Here is a 20,096-nt window from a genome sequence, read left to right on the forward strand (position 1 = left end):
CCAAACAGAGGCCAAATGGGCGCAAGGCAGGGTACACCCTGGACGAGACACCAGTCCACTGTGGGGCAGACTCACACTAGGGCCAGTTAACCCATCACAGGTCACCTGTATCTGTCAGAAGCAGAGACAAGATTTATCCATAGAAAACATGGTGTTTAGAGAAGAATAGCATGACTGAACTCTCCTCATCTCATGATATTTTCAAGGCACTGGTCTTTGATGACTTCAGCAGCATGAGGCCAGTCTGTTGCAGAGATCGGTGGGAAGCTGTGTGTACAGCACTGCTTGCCAATCCAACACTGACAAACCACTTTTCTGTCACAAAGCCACTTTACACCAGTGCATGTCGGAGAATGACATTATTTACATTTCTCCTTTTTAAGGGACCTCCTTAGAAACCAGCTGAAAAAGAGCTTCAAGTTGGGATGGAAATAGTTATCTCCCGAGCACAAGGAAAAGAAAGTCACTTACACATCTGGAGTTTCACCTGATTCACACAGGTCACTTGACTTTTATTTACAAAGCAACAACCATAGAAAAAACACTACAAAACACAGAAATGAAAAGACAAGTTTATGACAGCTAGGTTACTGCCACAGAGCACTCCAGTCAGTTCTGTGGAAAACTCAAAGCAGTTTCACATGAAAGCAGACCGGAATTTGTCGGATTTTGATAAAATTTCAAAACTAAAGTACAATCAACGGGGGGGGACAAAATACACAAAACAAGCAAAGACCGTGCTGTTGGAGTACCAGGCGCGGCTTGCCTGGAGCTGCGGCTGGACACTGCTAGAATTTCAAGCAGCGATATTTCAGGAACATTTGTCTTGTGCCGGAGCCCAGGCACGTAACCTTTCGGATGCCATTTGTGCCAGCGCCTCTGCCTCACTCCGAGATCAAGAGAGCTCCCCGGCGAAGGTACGCTCCCCCAGCCGGCAGCCTGCATAGCTCTCCAGCAGCATTCTGTGTCGCCATGTGGAGTCCCAGATGTAGGAAATGAAATAATCCACGCTCATACAGTCATGAAAGTGCCCATCTGGCACATCAGAATATTAAGCCTTGAAATCACACAGGCGTGGGCTCTCTTTTTGCTATGGCATTTCATAACAGCTATGGAGTGCGTTAGCCCTGTGATCCATCCTGGAGATAATACTGATGCTCTCAAACGTACAGCGGCTGTTAAAAAGAGAGAAGCTTGCTGCGAACGAGAAGATGAATACTGCAAAATGGAGCGCATTAAAAATCCTAAATTTATGATACATGCGGTAGTGGTATGAGAATAATAAGAATGGCACAAGTTTTCATGTTTATGTCGACTTAAGCATGGTACAAAACAATAAAGTGCTTTTCTGGGAGTCATCATAAGAAAAATACACCAACACTTTTCATTCCAGTTCAACGAAGGTGCAACTGCTGCGAGGAAGTCAAGCTCACAGCAGGAAAGTCCAGCGGAATTAAGTGACATTTCCTCAGTTTTTCGCCTTTTTCATTATCTGTGTTTTTGTTTACCGGCTTTATCTAAATGAGCACCCCTCCCCCCTCCTCCGCCCTTTCCCATTCCTCTCCCCTCTGCAGCCCCTTTTGGTTAATCTCAGCTTAAAGGATGATTCAACAGAGCCACAGATGTGACCAGTGCCCCCTCTCACTGCCTCTTCATGGGCTATTTAATTAAAAAAAATGCACTGAAGCTAATGGCTCTAATGAGATGCACAAGGCCGAGTGAACCTAATTAGGGAAGCAGAGGACTGTCCGTTTCCATCCGTCACAGACGAACAGGATGGGAGCTGTTTTACAAACTTTGCTTTCTGAGATGGTTCGCCACTCATCGTCCCCGCAGGTGTGATATTTAGGTGAAGCGCCAGTTCATTTTCCGTTGTTTTCTGTCACCCTGTAACTAATGCTACATCTGCGTCTGGTCTCCCAGGTTTTAGAAACGATTCCTCTTCAGGTCTTGGCAGCTCAGACATGACTTTGCATGGTGTCTGTAAGCAAGTGTTCGTGGAGAACACTCTCGTCTGCTTCTGAATCTTCCTCTGATCTGACCTTCTCTCATTCTTTTCCATGCACACTCACTCGGTCTATGACTCCAGCAAGCAGTAGCTCTTTAAGGGGCTGAAGGCTGCTTTGCTGAAGGTACAGTATGTAAACATTGTACAACTGGATCAACTGCCTGGCCTTCTCCTGTCGAGTTAGTTAGCTTAGCAAATAATCTGGACTAATAAATTAAATTTATAGTGCAGAAATAAAGGAGCAGAAAGGTGCTGATCACGTCACTTAGAAATGAAGAACCTATCAGCATTATGACATTCTCGGGTCTTGTCACGAGTCTTTTGGTTTACACACAACATTGTCAAAACACAATGACAATGCAAATAAAAGAAGCACAGAATATCCTGAATTGCCTGCCTGCCTATTGCTGCTATCCCAAAAAAGAAACAGGGCAGTGTTTTACATTTTTCACCGTGGTAAAATCATCACATCCACCCAGTTCGGTTGAGAACACCTCCATGAAAATCCTGCAGGAAGGTGCCTTCTTCAGCTTAGGCATGCAGAAACACATTCCTCTGTGCAGTGTATTGTTTATGGCTACAGCAACTGGTATTTTCCTGATATAAATCTAAATTCTGAACAGAGAAGGACAATGGATCCCATGGAAGTTACTGGGCAGAGAAACTCATTCTTCTGCTAGAACGTCCGGTCAGCCATTGTGGTCCTGGAAGTTTCCAGACAAAACTCTGACTGAAAAGATGGACTCGGGTATTGTAGCACTGAGTAGTCCTGTTCTCTGGCTCATGTTTGTCACTTTGGTTTAGCTCTTCTGGTGACACGGGGAACCGGTGGCTCAATAAATCAACAAGCACAGCATCCCTCAGTCTAGCGCACATTCCTAATGGCTACAGAAAAGGTCAGTCTGTACCCAGGCAAAAGTACAGTCTGGAACACAGGAAGATATAAACCAGGATAATGAGGGACTTGTGAGAATGCTGATAGGCTAATTAGAGGCAAAGCATTTCATATTGGCTGGGACCACCCTAGTAGCAAAATAGACCTCCTGTCTTTTCCAAGTAAAATCAAAGGGCAATCTAGAAAGTTAATCTATATTCATAGGCAACGCCAAAATCATTCCCTCCACGGCTTCTCAACTGCTATGCCAATTAAGAGGAAAATAGGGGTTTGCTGAGCTGTAAAAAAGGCACTGTTATGTCAGGTGCTGGTGTTTTTTTTAAAGGGACTGTAAAAACACCTGCATCCTATTCACAGACAAAGGGAGGTGTCCTTTTTCTTTAAGTAAACCAGACTCCTGATAAACACACTGCCGGCTTGATAAGCAGTTCCCTCCCACTTCTGAAACCTAGTCCCATTTTTTTTGCTGTTAATGTGTCACAAATAAGATGGGAAGGGAGAGGAGTTTGGACTGAAGGCAGTTTCTAATAATGATAGTGGTGCTAAAACATACTGCACTAACAGAGCAGCACTTGGAGCTGACTGTCTGAAGCACTCGCAGTTTCAGCTCCATACCTTGTGCCAAAAGTGTGTAGGAAGCAGGGAATAGTTGATCTGATTTTATTCTTACCCTTCACAATACCTCTAGCCCATATGCTGTCTCTGAAACACTGTGGTCGATTTTTGCGCAACTCTGACTGTTGAATCTGGGTTGAGATTCTCAGGCAGAGAGGAGCAGACGCTTGAAGACTTGCTCTAAGGTTGTTTAAGAGGCTCTATGCAAAATGGAGCAAGAGCTTGCTATTTCTGATGTGACAGTACTGCCTGTTGTGTTCTAGGCTTTACCAGAGCTCTGTGAAAGGGTAGCTACAAGCACAAATGTATCATGAAGCAAACAACTAAGCCATGGTGAAGCTGGCACCCTGGTTTCTTCTCATTCAAGAAATGACTGGATGAGATCTTTGGATCAGGTAGCTACTAACCATCCAACAGACTAGATGAACCAAATGAAACCTTCCTTGTGTTCGTGTTCTCCAAACTCACCACACTGCTCTGCACACTGCAGGACTAGTGCAGACTCACTAAGGTGAGCTTTAGAGGCAGGCAAGGGTTAACATATTCTCAACATTAGAATGATTCCAGAGCTACAGAGGGAACTGCTCCCTTATTTTACTTTGGCAATATACTCATACAATGGCTCTGGGCCTTAGTGTGCTGCTGTCAAATGATAATGGAGTCTTGAATCACCACCTGACACCGACTAAGGAGAGATATCATTCATTTCTCAAGCTGATATGAACAAAAAAAAATAAATAAGTGAAGGCAAAGAGGTCTTTAATTGTAAGCTTTTAAAGGCTTTTAAATGTAAGGAACAGGAAAAAGCAATTTAGTCCACTAAAGGCTGCTCTGTTGTTGGAATGACCCCAGTGTTCTTGCAGCAACTTCACCTGACGCGCTATCAGTGGAAGAGTGCATCCTTCCCTTTTTACCCATCAAATAGTAAATCTTTATAATTAATGAGCAATTGCACGGTTTATAGCATTTCAGACATGCTTAGCTTAAATAATGTCCTCCTTTCTTTCCTTCCCATCCAATCCCTTTGCTAACACATTATTTTGTTCTTCTGTTTCGGCAGAAACCCAACAAACCCTGATTCCAGGAACCCACCCTTATTTTCATTTCAGACTTACCAAAAAATGTTTTTTTCATAGCTGAATATGTCTACTTGAATTCCAGATGGTACTGAACACTGTGAAAAGGACAAGGCAAGAAGAGAGCTGGTGGCGTGTGGAGCAGGGCGAGGTCGTCTTCCCAGATCGGGACCTTTTCGGACCTCCTGAGTGGGGCTGGGAGCAAGACTGAGACCTCATGCCCTCAGCGCGGTACTCTGCCAACTTTCAGGCTGGTTCGGAAAACTCAGCCGTGCAGATGTGGATCAGGCTGTGAGGGGAAACATCCGTTTCCAATCGGCGTGGAAGGCGGTGTTTTCAGCAACAGTCAAGCTTGTCGTCACACACTCCTCACTGCCACCTGACTGACCTGCGGCAGACGGAGGCTCACTTCACTCAACAAACCTACCTACGCTAAAACCACTTCACTAATCACAAACTGCTCCGTCTTATTACCAGCAGCCTAATGTTGCCTTTAATTTAATCTCACCGAAAAAAAAAGAAAATCCACCCTTCCTTCTCTGCAGCCTCCCCCCTCTCCAGCCTCTCCAAAAGCCAACAACATAATTTTCATAAGCCACCTCTCCTCTTGGTGGTGTCTGTCCCGTTGACACATGGCCAAAGTCGCCAGCAGGAGCGAAATCTGTCCAATCCAGAAGCTAAATGAGTCACTGAGAGTCAATCTGTTTTTCCTCCACGCGCTGCCGGGCTCTCCAAGGGGTCGGTCCGCAGTGCGCCGGCTCCTGCTCAGAGCTTGCGGCCCCAGCTCCCACTGGCTTTGGCGCTCTCCTGCTTCCTCCCGCCTGCGCAGCTCGCCGCGGCCGCGGATGGGTGCCCTCGGGGGCCCGGGCCGGCGTCGCGCTGCTCTGCCGACCGCTCCAGCACGGAGAAGGAGGACGCCTTGGCCGCGCTGTACCGGCTGCTGCAGTAGCTCACCAAGCATCTGAGGGAAACAAAAGGCCGGAAAAAGCGATTTTTCAGTCACAATAAGTCAGTTTTATCACCGCTCTGCAGTGCCATCTCGGCCTCTCACCTTGTTTATCTTTCCCTTTCTGCTGTTTGTAAAACCTGGGCACATCACGTGTGTGTCTACTGTGATGTGAGCTTCACCCATTGCTGGACTGTCCATCTGTGTCCACAATCCCCTTGCTGGGCACAGAGAACTTACCTGGAATCTACTGACGACTCCAGCGAGATAACCGGTACCCCTGTAGCAGGCTGTGTCAGGAGGAGATGTGTCAGTAAGTCTGTGTGCAGGTTTATCTGGGGCACCCATGAGCGGAGGCGAATCGTCCAAAAGAATTATATCCACTGTAGCTACAAACAGGGTCTAAATGCCACCAAATGCTTAAACTGAAGCTCAAATAATGAAGGTCTTTTTAGATTAATAATCCGAGACATGTATAAAATGATACTTCTAACTCCAAATATTTTATAGAGAGCTTTTCATACTAAAAGATCCCCAAGCGTTTTACATATGAAATGCTTCATCCGCCACTGATATGCAGCCCCACCTGGGTGACACACAGAGGGCACTCTGCACCTGCACAGCAGGTCAGGGGGAGGAGGGAGAAACTCATCCACTCATTGATTTTAGCAGCCCAGAGTGGAAATTAGTCAGGAGTTAACACACAGAAGAGAAGAAAGTAAACAAGAACTCAGAGATCACGGAATCTTTTTTTTTAATATTCCAAAGTGCAGAGACAGGCACTTTGAAACAAATTGAAACAAATTTAAAAATTTTTCTGATAAAATTATATTTTCATTATTTAAGCATGCTTCAATTATTTAAGCTTCATTATTTAAGCAAGGTCTTCAATTTCACAATAGTAAATTGTGAATTTTTGCCATGTATACAGGAGCGGTTATACACATTAAATGTCAGGTATGTAAATACACCTATTGCAATGCAATTGTACACCATAACTATATACATCTTCAATCTGGTTTTTACATACAGCTGCAGATAATACCAGCTTTCAGTGAAGTTCTGGCAATTGTAGTGCAGTTACAAAATCACTCAAGGTTACACTTTGATTAATTCAGTAATAAAATTCAGAAGCACCATGTAAAAAACTCACTCAAGTGTCTTTCGATTCAAATATTCTTGCATTTCAAACCGTCTGTTCTAACAGTGACACTTCTCTTTTGTCCAGGACGTTACATTTCATGCTCTTGTAGGGCTCAATCTAACAAACACAAATTCGAGACCACTGACATAAAATGCATGCATGCCATATTATTTAACTCCTAAAACAGAGCCACAAACTAAACACTTTGACAACAGCCCATGCGCACAACCACATCAGTTAAATTCCTAAACATATTCTTTCTTAAATCTGAGCAGTTTCACTTTTTATTGAAATTGAGCTTGTAAAACCTGCTTTACATATGCAGAAAATCCCTACAAAAAAACTGAACTGAACTGAAGTAATGCCCTGGGTTTCTGAAGACTACACGTATCTCCATATTCTACACTATAAACATGAAGGCACTGAGAAGACACATAAGATCAGGTCAGTCACTATGACTCATCTGGGTCACTCCGCAATTGCGGCCACAAGCTCCTTCTGTCCAGTTCAGTTTAAACTACAGCATAACCCCTGCCTTCCCTCCTTATTCCCACAATTCTCAGCAATCTGCAGGAAGGGAAGCAATCCATCTGAACCTAATTCCTTGATTCCACAGCGGCCTCGGTGACTGTGACACTGCAACCTTTCAACCATGTCAAGAGGTTGCAGTTGCAACAGGACAACATCTGGCAGTAATTGGTATGGAACTTCATAGGAAGAGAGATTTCCAGTGGTCAACAGAGCTGTAATCATGAAACACACCACAGAAAATGATTGTATTGACTGGAGGACAGCACACAAGTCTTCTCGTAAAGAAAGAAGAAAGTCCTAGGGCAGTCAGCACCTGCAAACAGCAAAAAAAAAGCCCTTGTAGTGCACAAAGAACTGAGACCATATGTCAATCAGGGCAAACAGGTTATCTACCAAAGCAAAAACATTTCTATAAAAGTAAGAAGCAATTCAATAAATTAGATAAGCGCACCTCTACTCCGGAATGTGGGCTGTATGAATTTGCCGTACACAGAGCTTCAAGAAAATTCTTGACCAGCCAGGTTTTGTCCACAGATTATTCTTTATAATAAATTTAGCAACACTTCATAAAAGACTTTAGAGGATAAACTCAACATGGGCTTATCTTTCCAAGGAATTAGACTGGCGCTCCAAATAGTTCATCAAGTATGAAAAACAAAGGCAGTTCATGACTGCAATTCCACAGTCACTCACCACAATCAAGAGGTGCTTGATGTAAAGTGTCAGGACATTGTCAAGGACCCTTCAGGTTGCTCAGCAACCTCCAACTCGAGTGGACATGTCTAGAATGAACACTATCTTTGTGAACTTTTCACTTCTGGGTTCCTGTAATAACCGTATTTTCATGGTTTCCCCGGCGATCGTCTCGATTGATAATGCGATTACAAATAGCCAATGCTTTTCAGTGGCATGACATTGCACAATAGCCGGAAACATCCACTCTCAAAAATAACTAGGTGTCCCTCTTCTTCATGTTTAAGATTGATCCCATTACGAAATCAATCTGTGATTGGGAAATGCTTAAGAATGAACTTCATGCCGTGACAAATCATTAACACAGCAAAACCTTTCCTTGACAGTGTTGCAAACGAACAGCTGGCCTGAAGCTGTCAGATTCATATTCTTTCTGAAATTGGTGAGCACCTCTCAGACACCACTAGGTCTTTGCCGCCAAGATACCATCTGAGCTGAGATCCCAGAGCAGTGTGAGGGGTCAGCATCTGGGTCTCCCACCAACAACTTGCTGTGGCTTGGAAGTGCTGATTGGAAGAGAAGAGCCCCTCCTATCGGTCCAGCAGCCACTTACAGCAGAAGCTAGTTTTCATTTTCTAGGCTTTCCTCCCCAGCACTGACCAGCTCCAGCCTCTGCCTGGCTTAGCGTCTGACTCCTGGCATCTGAGGCCACAAGGAGGTAACGCAGTCGCCATTACAGAGAAAGGGAAACCGATACTGTATCAGTGCTGAGGACCTGGAGGACAGAAGGAACATCTGAGACTGGGACAAAAACACAACTACTGGCAATATACTGACATTATTAATATTTATGAGAAGTCATCTGGATTTTGAATCTATTTCCATTTTCTTCTGTTATCATTACCTTTACAGAGAATGTGTCTAATTTTCAACATATGCACAGACATCTCTTTCTCTATATGTGTGTCCTTTAAACACTGTCTTCCACATTAGTGTATAAACCTTAGATTAGGGTGATCAGTTTTTAAAGGATTTTTATGTAAATATAACAGGATCATTGTGTTAATGACACTTGTCAGTGTGGCTTTTCAATTCTAGTCACAATAATTGCAATGAAATGCATCGAAATTGACTAAGTGATCTGAATTGACGCTATTTCTGTCACCATATTCCTGCTCTACAACCATGGCTACTTATAATTGTCAGGAATTATCAGAATCATTTGCAGTCCATAATTCAGGTTGGCAGAACAAAGCTCTATTTTTAGTGAAGTCAAAAACACACTTCCTGTGCTTAACAGTAGCTAACCTGTCGACAGATAAAAGCTCATAAAGGAAGTTCACAGTATCAGCTCAGTTATAAGCCATCGCAAGAATGGTCTATTGTATTTTTCAAACAGCTTGGAAATATGGTTTGAGGCCTTAACCCAAATGTCACTCCAAATGTTTCTTCCAAATGCTCAAGGAATAAAAGATTTTGAAGTCATGAATGTGTTACTAAGTCAGTAATGGAACAATTGAACAAAATGTTCTGCCAGTTTTCCAATGGTGCTACTCAGTGAAGAGGGCCTGTATGTTAACCAATATTCATGAGGAAATGTTATTTTTCCAGTTCAAGATTTTATAAAGAAACTGAAATACTTCTGAGTGTTGGCTTTAACTCCTGAAAAATCTGTACAATACTGAACTCATATCTCTGATTTATTTGTTACTTCCTGGTACAAGTAATGTTTTCAGTATTTGGACGGAAACCAGTCTCCATCCACTTAAGACAAGTCACACAAGGTCTGGAGAGATGCAATATAGACCAGAGAGCAAACACTTAAAAATCCTTCATGAAGTTTCTGTCTTCATTACTGCCTGTGGTTTATACTGCATTTCACTGTCACCAATTATTTCCATTTAACCACACAGAGAGCTTGAACTTTTCCTCATACACATAGCCTTATCTGTCAATGCTACTTAAATAATGTAATTAATGACTTAATTAACATTTCCATAATCTATTTTAATAAATCTCACGCAGCGTAATGAGAGTTTCTAACCTCGAGGCAGGGATATATAAAAATTCACAGCGTATACTTGTTTCGAGCAGGGCTGCCACAGTTCTGCTCATGACAGGGGAGAGGAAGTTTGGTCACAAGGCATTCAGAAGGAGCTGGATACTGACGACCGGCCTCACGACCGGCAGTAGAAACGGACCTGCAGCAAGACAGTAGTCTAGCTGAAAGTTAGCTGAAAATTAGACCAGTTTCAGTGTAAAACACAGTGCTGCAGTGCTGCCTTCTTTGGACATTTATTCCTATCAAACTGATTTTCTTTTGTCTTGACTCCTGCCTTACCTCCTGTCATTGCACTAATAAGCTCATTACTCCTATACAGATAGATATATATATATATCCTGTTTTTCTTTAATGGAAACTTGTAACAAATCATGCTCATCGTTTCCTTGAACTGTCTTTCGATATATGATGAAGTAAAACAATTGGTTTCTCTCCACACAGAATTACTTTGTGATAGGAACCAAATGCATAAACACCAAAGTTGTGCAGTGACTGTGCATTCACTCTAAGGAATATGCAGCTAAAAAAATTTCAGCCTGCTTCTCTATGAGATATCCATGATTGAAAATAAGTATGGGGCAGTGGATGGGGCATACCTTTAAGGCATCGCAGAGAAATCATAAATAAATGTTATTACCTTATAGTAATTGTTTGCATACATATAAGAGTACACAGAATGTTAGTGGCTGGCCAGCAAGAAGGTATGTGTCCAGGTATGTGTATTTTTGTGACAGTCATGGGTGGCATGGTGGCACAGTGGTTAGCAATGGTGCCTTGCGGCACTGTGGCCCTGGGCTGAATTCTCGACCTGCGGTGCTGTCTGCATGGAGTGTGCTTCTGTTTCTTCCCACAGTCCAAAAACATACTGGCACGTTAATTGGCGTCTGTGAAAATCAGCCCTGGTGTGGGTGTGAGTGTGTGTGTGTGTGTGTGTGTGTGTGTGTGTGTGTGTTGTGTCTGTGTGTTTGTGTCTGTGTGTGCCCTGTGGTGGACTGGCGCCCTGTCCAGGGTGTACCTTGCCTTGTGTCCACTACTTGCCAGGTCAGGCTCTGGCTCTGGGTCGCCTGCAAACCTGAATCGGATAAAATGGTTAGAAAATGGATGGATGAGTGAAAGAGGGCTCAATGTTGCCAAATCAACCCTTAGAAACCAGGATACTGTTAAATTCTCCTGTGGCAGGAGACCTGGTCTTTGGCAGAAGCAGTGCTGAGTGGTACCGAAACCAAACTCCAGTGGAGAAGAGCTGCACTCGTCACAGTTAGTTGGAAATCAAGGCAGCGATGCTTGAAAGGCAGGTGGGGGAAGCTACGCCGATCTGCTCAATCTAACTACATCTAAAGGGTAACCAAGTATTCCCAGATAGGAGGCAGCGTGCGCAACACCACCACTGCAAACTGTAAACTGACTACAGCCGGAACAAAATGAATTTAAACTCTAACCAGAAAGACACACAAATCACACAACAAGGCTACTGTGTTATAAACAGTCATTTTACTGCTGAGGCTACGGTAGAAAAACAAATGGATCAGCAGCTACAGACAGGTGGTTCTTAACATGTTTAAATGAATACAGAAAGCCTGTTGCGGAGCAAACCAGATGATAATTTTCATGGACAAATTCATAAATCCAGCACAGTCTGTTCATCACAGAGGGTCACTACCTCCTAATCACTTTTATGTTAATCCAGAATGGGCAGTTGGAGAGGAGTGGAGGGTCGCCTTCGACTGCTCCAGTTCTGCCTGACTCGCTGGTACAACACACACAGAGAAAGAGACACCTATAAAACCTGAGTCAGCTGAGCTCACAGCTTGGTTTTTCACATCTTACTCTTTGTTGTTGGTTTTGAAGGCTGAGCATGCATTTGACCAAAAAAACATTTCCTTAAACAAAATTTAATACTTTTACCCATGTGAAACAATATTGCAGAAATATACATGCACGTTGATCTAAAAAACAATGTCTTTTTGCACGCTGCATAAGGAAATGAAATAAACCTATGACTGCAAGCGGAACTCTCGAATGCAGAAAATTAAAATGATCCAGGCACCAGAAGTGTTTGGACAATCCCTGTCTGTTGAAGAATGCAAGGAACCTTCTCAGATTTCAGCCTGCGTATAAGCAGCTGAGGCTCGCTGTCTGCAGCTGCAGGTAACGGTAGAGATGCAAAAGATGAACTGTTTTTATGCATTGGTTAAATTAATAAATCCACTGAATATGAAAGTGGAAATACACTTACTTGAAAGAGAAAATCTAAAATAGCATGAGGTGCTTGTTAACAAAAAATATTTTTAAAGATCTCTCTTGATCCACGGATTCCCTGACTCTGAGAGATCTTTGAAGCTGTGAATGTCTTGTCACCAGTAGAACTGCTGGTTACCCTTCATGGCACAGCTAATGGCCTCCATGGGTGCAGCCTGGGGGAAGAGACCAGCACCCTCACAGGTAAGGCCTATGGCTATAGTGTGCAGACAAACAGCAGCAATAACGCTCATGGCAGGGCTTGGGCAGATGGAGAGTAACATTAACCCTCGCAGTGTTGATCAAGGGCTGGCAGAAACAAAGGATCAAACACAAATAAAGAGAACAACACAGATCCCTTTCTATAGAGTCTCATCTATATATGCAGGCTGCGACGGAGATAAAGGAAGATGAAAGCACGTTGTTTATGTTGTTACAGCACTTGGGTGTCATTAGTCCCCCAGTGCTGTCTTTGATTAAAAAGCAACTTTAAAGTATGCTGCTATAAATGTGTATGGAGATGCTAAAATGCACACCTAAGAACATTCATTATTAATTGATAGAACTACAGTGAATGTAGAAATAAGGGATAAGGGTTGTGGGAGTCTGGAACAAGATACCCAGCCATGTTGTTAAAGCTGGATGAGATCATGGGATCAATTAACTACTAACTACCAAATGTCTAGATGGCCTGAATGACCTCATCTTGTTTGTAATGTTTCCTATAAAACATTATAAAAACAAGAATCAACTTGTGCAGCAAGCAAATGCTAGAAGAATAAATGGGGATCTTCTGGACTTTGGAACCTGCTGGGTACCAAACTGAAGCTCTCTATTTATCTGCAGCTACAGGCTGCAGAGAAGAACAACTTATTTTTGTAGTGTCAATTAAAATAAATAAAACAAAACAACAGAAAAACAACAGCAAAAGGTCAGGAAGGATTTGGGTGTTTTTAAAATGCTGTCTGGGAGCAGTTTTCAAAGGTTAGGATGTCATGTAGTCTCAGAGCTGGTGTGCAGCTGCTCCTCGGGGTGCAGTCTGACTGAGACGTGCTGTGACAGGGGCGGCGGGGCGCCGGCGTGCCAGGGGCCATCGTGCTCAGGCACCTCGCACCCCTGCACCCTAGGGCCCCTCAGCCCGCTGAGGACCGCCGTGCAGAAACACCCCTTCTTCTCCCGCAGCGCTGCAGCAGAGGCAGAGCTCACTGGCATCGATGTTTTTGGGCGGGAGATAAAAGACTCCATTGTAATCAACAAGAGGAGGAATACGTTATGCAAACGCACCACAGTCATTTGCTAGTGGTTTGCATTGAATCTGCCTGAGGTATAATGTATCAAAAGCCACTTCTGCCTGCGACACTAGGCTATTGTTCACACACACATGGGCTATCTTGCCAAGCTTAAATATATCTTGACTCTCAATAATGAGCAAGAAATCTTAGGGGGTTTTGGCTTCACCTAAAGTGAGAGAAAGTACGTCCATAGTATAGAATGTCACAATCTCCCGATCAGCTGTTGTTAGTTCTATAAAACACTAGAGACCTGCCTTGCAATTGGCCTCTGGTCTAGCCGGGTGAAACCCTCTGCAGAGAGCGGTGGGAGGGAGTCGCTGGTCTCGCACAGCGGATCAGGATGTGAATGCGCTGAGTGCTGGCAAGAGCAATCGGAGGACATGCCGAGGCTGTTGAACTCCGAAGGCAAGGAGACAGACCTTCCGGTGATGGAGTTTCCAGCTCCACTGCTGCCTGATACCGACAACAACAACCAATGGCTGTTGAGCAAGCTACAGTCACTGGTACAGTGTCCGCTACAGACACCTCCAGTCTCGACACTGCTGGAGTCTCTGGATCGCTAGTTCCATATGCTTACGGATCGGGAGAAAGCCCTGCCTTCATCCGGGAACCAGTCTCCACTCCGACAAAATAGACCAACAAGTTTGGAATGACGTGCTGAACGATTCCTTTTTTCTTTTCTTTAAACCCAACCTGATTTCTTGATACAGTAGGTACATCGCCTGTGCCTTGTGACATTATACTTTACTGAGTGAATTATACAGGCATCTTAATTAAATAGCCTCACAAGAGAAGTCAAAGATATTTCTTCACCCTTTAGTTTTCTGTGCCTCAGAAATTTACTTGAACAGGACATTTAGCTAGATGGGAGAATAAGCAGTATAGCAGTATGGTGGACTTTGCTACTTCTTTTCTGCGATTTGAAAGAGGTCTATTTTCCTGACACCGATGGTAAAGGGTCAGGTGGTGTATTTTTAATAAGTAATTGAAATAATTCTAAAGAAAGCATAGTGACTGGGGACCAGAGTGTGGTTTTCACCAGTTACAGTCAGGGTCTGCCTTCTCCGTAATATCGGGATCACGAGTACATGACAGCAAGCTCAGCCCCACTATCGCAGCAGAAACTAATATGACACAGGCCAGATTCATCTTGCCTCCATTGCAGATATTGTTCAGTACCATAATTCACTTTAAATAAGCATATAAGTCCTTGGTTTCCTAGATACTGTTACTCAAAAGCACTTTTAATAACAGCAAGCTTGAACCAAGTAATTAAGGAAGAACACAGCCTTCAGTCCACATGATGTCCCTCTCCAGATACAGTCACACCTCAGCTCTGGGACAGACAGCTCTTCTGGACACTCACCTCTGTGGTGAAGCTACTAGATGTTTTTCATGGGGAGACAGACACACAGATTGTCCCTCAGTGAGTTTAAAGTGTCAGGCCCTTGCGATTCATGCACAAATGTTCTAACTGCTGTATTCAAAAAGGTTTCTTGGGGAGCCGGAGTGCATCCCGCTAAGCAAAGGGTGCGAGGCAGGATACACACTGGATGGGACACCAGTCCATCACAGGGCAGACACGCAGCAGCTCTACATTTCAGTTTCGACTTCACCTTGGCACGTGAAGAGAACTACAGGTCATTGGGAAATACATTAAGAGCTTCTGTGAATCAGTCTCTTTCTTTTTGAACGAATGCATTTAAAAAATAATCTTTGGCCACGTGATGAACCTTGTGCTTTTTGTGCAAAAATTTGTTGAAGCTAACAAAACTGCCTTGTGTGTGCTTTAAACTCACATTATCTTGGCACATCCTGCTCTTGAACACAACCAGGACAAATAACTTGTGCAGAAAATCCCCATTTCTGAGAGCCAGCTAGCCACAACACTGCAGTATGAGAGTCTTGAGGGAGTTCTGCCTTTTACATAAACCTTTTTAGATAAGAAGAAATGACACCTTTGCCAAGGAAGCTTTTAATTGGGAAGAAACGACCCTTTAAAAACAGTTGATAGTAGACCCACTATGTCTCTGCACAGATAAGAGATTGAGCCTGCAGATTCTCGCTGGGACATGAGCAGCAATTCTATCTGTCCTGGACCAGTCCAACAGTTACTCTCAGACCCTCGTTCTCTGTACCCAAAACAGCAAGAGTCCCCTTAAGTCAGGCCTAGCGGGGGCCTCTCTTGCTATTTAATGTGTTGTTTAAACATAAACCAATTTCCTACCATAAAATTACAGCTCATTACCACGGAGAATAAAGGTTTTGAATAACAGCATAATAGCACGTTTGCAAATTACCAGCACAGCCACTATATTAATTAGATGTACGTGTTTCACATTCCTCTCAGACTGGTTTAATGGGGAAACCTGTGAACCGTAATGCTTTGAATACAAACAGTCTTCTTTTCTTTGTGGCACTTTTGAGCAACTTTAACAAAGGGGGGCAGGCAAGGAAGAAACACAGTACATGTTATAAAATTTTAATTTCCATTGTTAGCATGGAAAACTGCTCCAGGTGATTTATAATTGTATCACCATTTCCACAAATATCATCTGTCACATTGAATCTGTTAGAATTACTTCAGTAGAGAAGTCGAACAACATATTTTTTTCATTATGAATACAGCGCAGAGTTGATAATGTTTAGGCCAGGCATTTAATGCATTATTTACAAGTTGGATGCTAATAAAAACAGACTGTTCATTTACTAATGATTTAAAGTACCTCAGGCGTTATTCCAATTAGTTATATTAAAACTGAAAAACACTCAAATAAAATGAAGAAAAGCAAAAAATGAAGGATTATAAAAAGAAAAGCAAGCTTTTGTTTTGCTTTTCAATTTAATTGAAATTGTTGGGAGAGAGTCTTTCTCTTCTGCAGCATTTTCAAACACCAAACTCTCCATTCCCCTGGTGGGATGCTGCTGGAACGAGACAGAAAGGAAGCCTGTTTTTCCACATGCACACATCAGTCCAGAGGAAATACATTGATCCACAGCAATCCACAGGAAAAGAGTCTTAGTGTCTTCTATCAGAAGACCACATGCTCTCCAGGGGTATACTGTAGGGTTCCAATGTCAATGGAACAGTTCAGGCAGCTCTGTACCTGTAAGAGTCTGCAGTCAGTGCCAGGAAGCAGAGCATTCTGACCGGAGGAGCAAGTTCGCTAAGAAGCTTGCTGGAAAAGGTTTAATCAAAACCGAGGGTGGCTTGGAAGATGGACAGCTCTCTGCAGAGGCTTCCTTTACTGCAGTTCTAAAAAAAAGTCCTCAGAAGCAAATTTCAAAAAGTCACCTTTGGTTTTGGAGGAGAGGTTTCTCAGATCACTCCCAGGATCCCGTCCTTCCCTGTCTGAGAGCATTCTGTCGTCCCCAGGGAAGCCAAGGGCTCAAAGAGGGACTGTGCGAGTGTGAGAGACACAAAAGCACGACTTTCACGTTTTTGCTGACCCTTTATCCTGTTGGCTGCAGCCAAATCCTTCCGTTTTCACTCATGAAAATACACTTTATAGCACTGATGGAAATGGCCCAAGTGGGCCGAATGGCTTCCTGTTTGTAACCTTCCTTATGACAGAAAAACACCAGTGGCCACTTGCAAAGCTGAAGGGGCTTGGTGCTCAACTCTGTCACAGATGCTGTCTGCTGAGAATCAACAGATGTAAAGTAATTACCATTAAACAAGTACATTACTACGCTTTCTGCTAAACTCTTAATGGGAAAGTTACGTCAGCCTGAATACTCTGTCTATGGTCTTTATATTTCATGTTAGCAGCTCATTTCTTTTCCAGACCTGCGTTTGAGATTAGATAGCAGTGCCTTTCTACAGGCCTTTGGGATGAGTAAGGTTGTCTCAGCTGCTTGAAGTATGAAGTGAATGACAGTAAATATGTCTGACTTATCACCAGACTAATGGGCATTCCTCATCTACCACAGCCATCTTCTCCCAACGACAGCCCCTGCAGACCAGCTGATTTACTGTTGCAGACTCAAGCTCATGCGGTCCAGCCCAACCTCTACAGGAGACGCTGCCTGGCCATGAGGAGCAGGCACAGGTGCACTCTGCCTCACGTGTGGTGTGTGACTCTGCTGTGCCCTTCTGCCATGGAGCCAAGCCTCAAAACTCAGCAATGGTTCAAAAAACGTATTTGTCTGTCTCTTGCAGTTCATCACAAGGCAGGACAGAACCCTGGACAGGACACCAGTCCATCACAGGGCACAATACAGGACCACACCCTGGACAGGACACCAGTCCATCACAGGACACAATATAGGACCACACCCTGGACAGGACACCAGTCCATCACAGGACACAATACAGGACCACACCCTGGAAAGGACACCAGTCCATCACAGGGCACAATACAGGACCACACCCTGGAGAGGACACCAGTCCATCACAGGATACAAGGGAGGACATAACCCTGGACTGGGTACCATTCAAACATGATATGGACAAGATTTGTCTAGAACCAAAACCTTTCTCTCAGAGAAATCCCCTAAACCAAACAGCCCGAACTGAGCTCATCTTAAACCCTTGGTTACCTGTAAGGGTCTTACTGTGGTGAGGCAATGAGAACAACATGTGAGCGATCCGAGAGTCACAAACCAGTGGGCTCAGTACTGTTGTTGGATGTGGTCACGTACAGTAGCCCTGGTTTCCCACTTGAAGGTGACTGGGTTTTTTTGCACAGTAATTGTAATCGAATGGATGGCATACGAGTGTTTTTCTCTACTCAATCAATCAACTCGTCAATGGATCAATTCATCAAATTATTGAATGGACCGTTAAAAAACATGAGCTCTCATTTCTACTGTTTGAATGGGGCATTGCTTACTTCCAAAAGCATTAAAAATGAGGAGGTAATAATAATGATAAAATGATGGATCAAAAAAGAAAAACACAAAACCTACTGTGTATGGGATTTATTATAGATTTCAAAGAATGGACTGAAAAACATTAATATAGAGCATGCAGAGCTTCAGATGAAATTTCAGTGTTGTGAGCATGGGTTAGGCAAAGCAGTATTGCTGCAGTACATCTGTATCTAGATCTGTATTAGGACTTTCACTCTTCCTGATCTACATCACTGACCTTGACTCTGGTACAGCTACTACACTTGAGGGATTTGAAGATGACACACAATCGGGGGAAATACTGCAAATCCTGCAGACGAAGTAAAGGGAATTCAAAAAGATTTAGACACTACATTGCAGTGAGAGTGTGAGCTACCACAGCCTCTCATTTTTAACCCCTCTTATATTTTTCTAAACACACAGTTGGGATGTTAGAGCATCTGGGTTCTTTTCCAGATGCTCTAACTTTCTATACATGATGGAAGACGGCTCTGGTTTAACACCGATTGCCGAATACCTTTAACACTGCTGCTCAGCTCACACAGTGGCAGACTTGCCTGTGGTTGACCATGTCACTTGCACAGTCACAGAGGAGGACACAACACACAGGAGTTGTGCAACAACAAGCAGAGCTGTGACCATTCTTAAAACTCCCAGCTTCAGTCTTCATTGCACAATAAAACCATTCAAGTCACCTGTCAGGCTCCAGCCAGATACATTCTTCCACTCATCCTAAGGCACTGGAGGGAGTTCAGCTGTATTCACATTGCCTCCCAGCTATCTGCTGATAAGTATTGAAAGAAGTGTCTGCCAGAGATAGATCTGCCCTCTGGGATCAGTTAAACAGATACTTAAGGTCTGCACAGGTATGCTGATGACAAAAGGACAAGTGGTCTCTCAAGGCAAGCCGGAGACATTACAGTTTCTGTGTTTTCTAAACATATATAATATAATTCCAACATTCAAAATCAAGCAAAAATACAACTTTTGATTTTGTAGGACCGTCGTTTCAACACCCGCTGCTGCCAGAACAGAATCTAAATTCTGGGTTTTGAAACTAAATGTGCTTTTCTGTGGCTTTGCAAACAGCCAGATTGAGTCATTATTATGCACAGAAATGAACAACGACCAACTTAAGTAAGGTACTGATGCATTTAATTGCATATTATGCGTTTTTTAATTTTCAGACTTTTTTGTGCATTATTAGCACATTCTGTTCATTAGGTGCCAAGCCAGGCATGGCTGCCGACTCCGGCAGCGGCCCGCCCAAGGCCCCCTCCCCTCCCCTCCTCCCCAGGTGTGTGGAGCTTAGCAGCGCAGCCCCGAGAGGCGGGGAGCCTGGGGAGGGGAGAGGCCCAGGCTGAGCTGAGTGTGCAGAGCTGCCTCTGCAAGGGACAGACTTCATCGATTTCATGCTCTTTCCCAGGAAGAAATGCACGGGCAACATTCCTTTTTAATTTTAGAGCCACGGTTTTTGTTGAAGTGGGAAAAGAATAATGTTAGCAAGTAAATGTCATTTGTACTGTAAATGCAGGTCTGCAATTTCTCCTCACCCCACCCAAGTCTTCCACCGCTAGCCGATCACATCTGCTTGTCCCCTGACAGCAGTGCTGGGCATTTTGGAAGTCACCCTCGAGAGAAACCCTGAGATTATATGGTCTTGAGGAAAAAAGCAACTGTTCATCACCTGTCAATGTGTCACTATAAGAATTATGTTTTCACATCCATATGAAAGCTATGCA

The 20,096-nt window shown here is 43.6% G+C and overlaps 1 protein-coding gene across 1 annotated transcript in view; it reads right to left on the reverse strand.

The window, feature by feature from the left end:
- Window positions 1–476: 476 nt before the first annotated feature.
- LOC148823263 (uncharacterized) overlaps window positions 477–20,096 on the reverse strand; it is a 101,686-nt gene continuing 82,066 nt past the window's right edge. Inside the window, exon 5 of the mRNA XM_088927396.1 lies at window positions 477–5,555. Coding sequence (XP_088783522.1) covers window positions 5,360–5,555 — 196 coding nt within the window. The 3' untranslated portion in view covers window positions 477–5,359. The remainder of the gene's footprint in view (window positions 5,556–20,096) is intronic.

This window comes from Atractosteus spatula, chromosome 11 (genome assembly GCF_055471065.1).
Source record: "Atractosteus spatula isolate fAtrSpa1 chromosome 11, fAtrSpa1.hap1, whole genome shotgun sequence".
In the NCBI taxonomy this organism is placed as follows: domain Eukaryota; kingdom Metazoa; phylum Chordata; class Actinopteri; order Semionotiformes; family Lepisosteidae; genus Atractosteus; species Atractosteus spatula.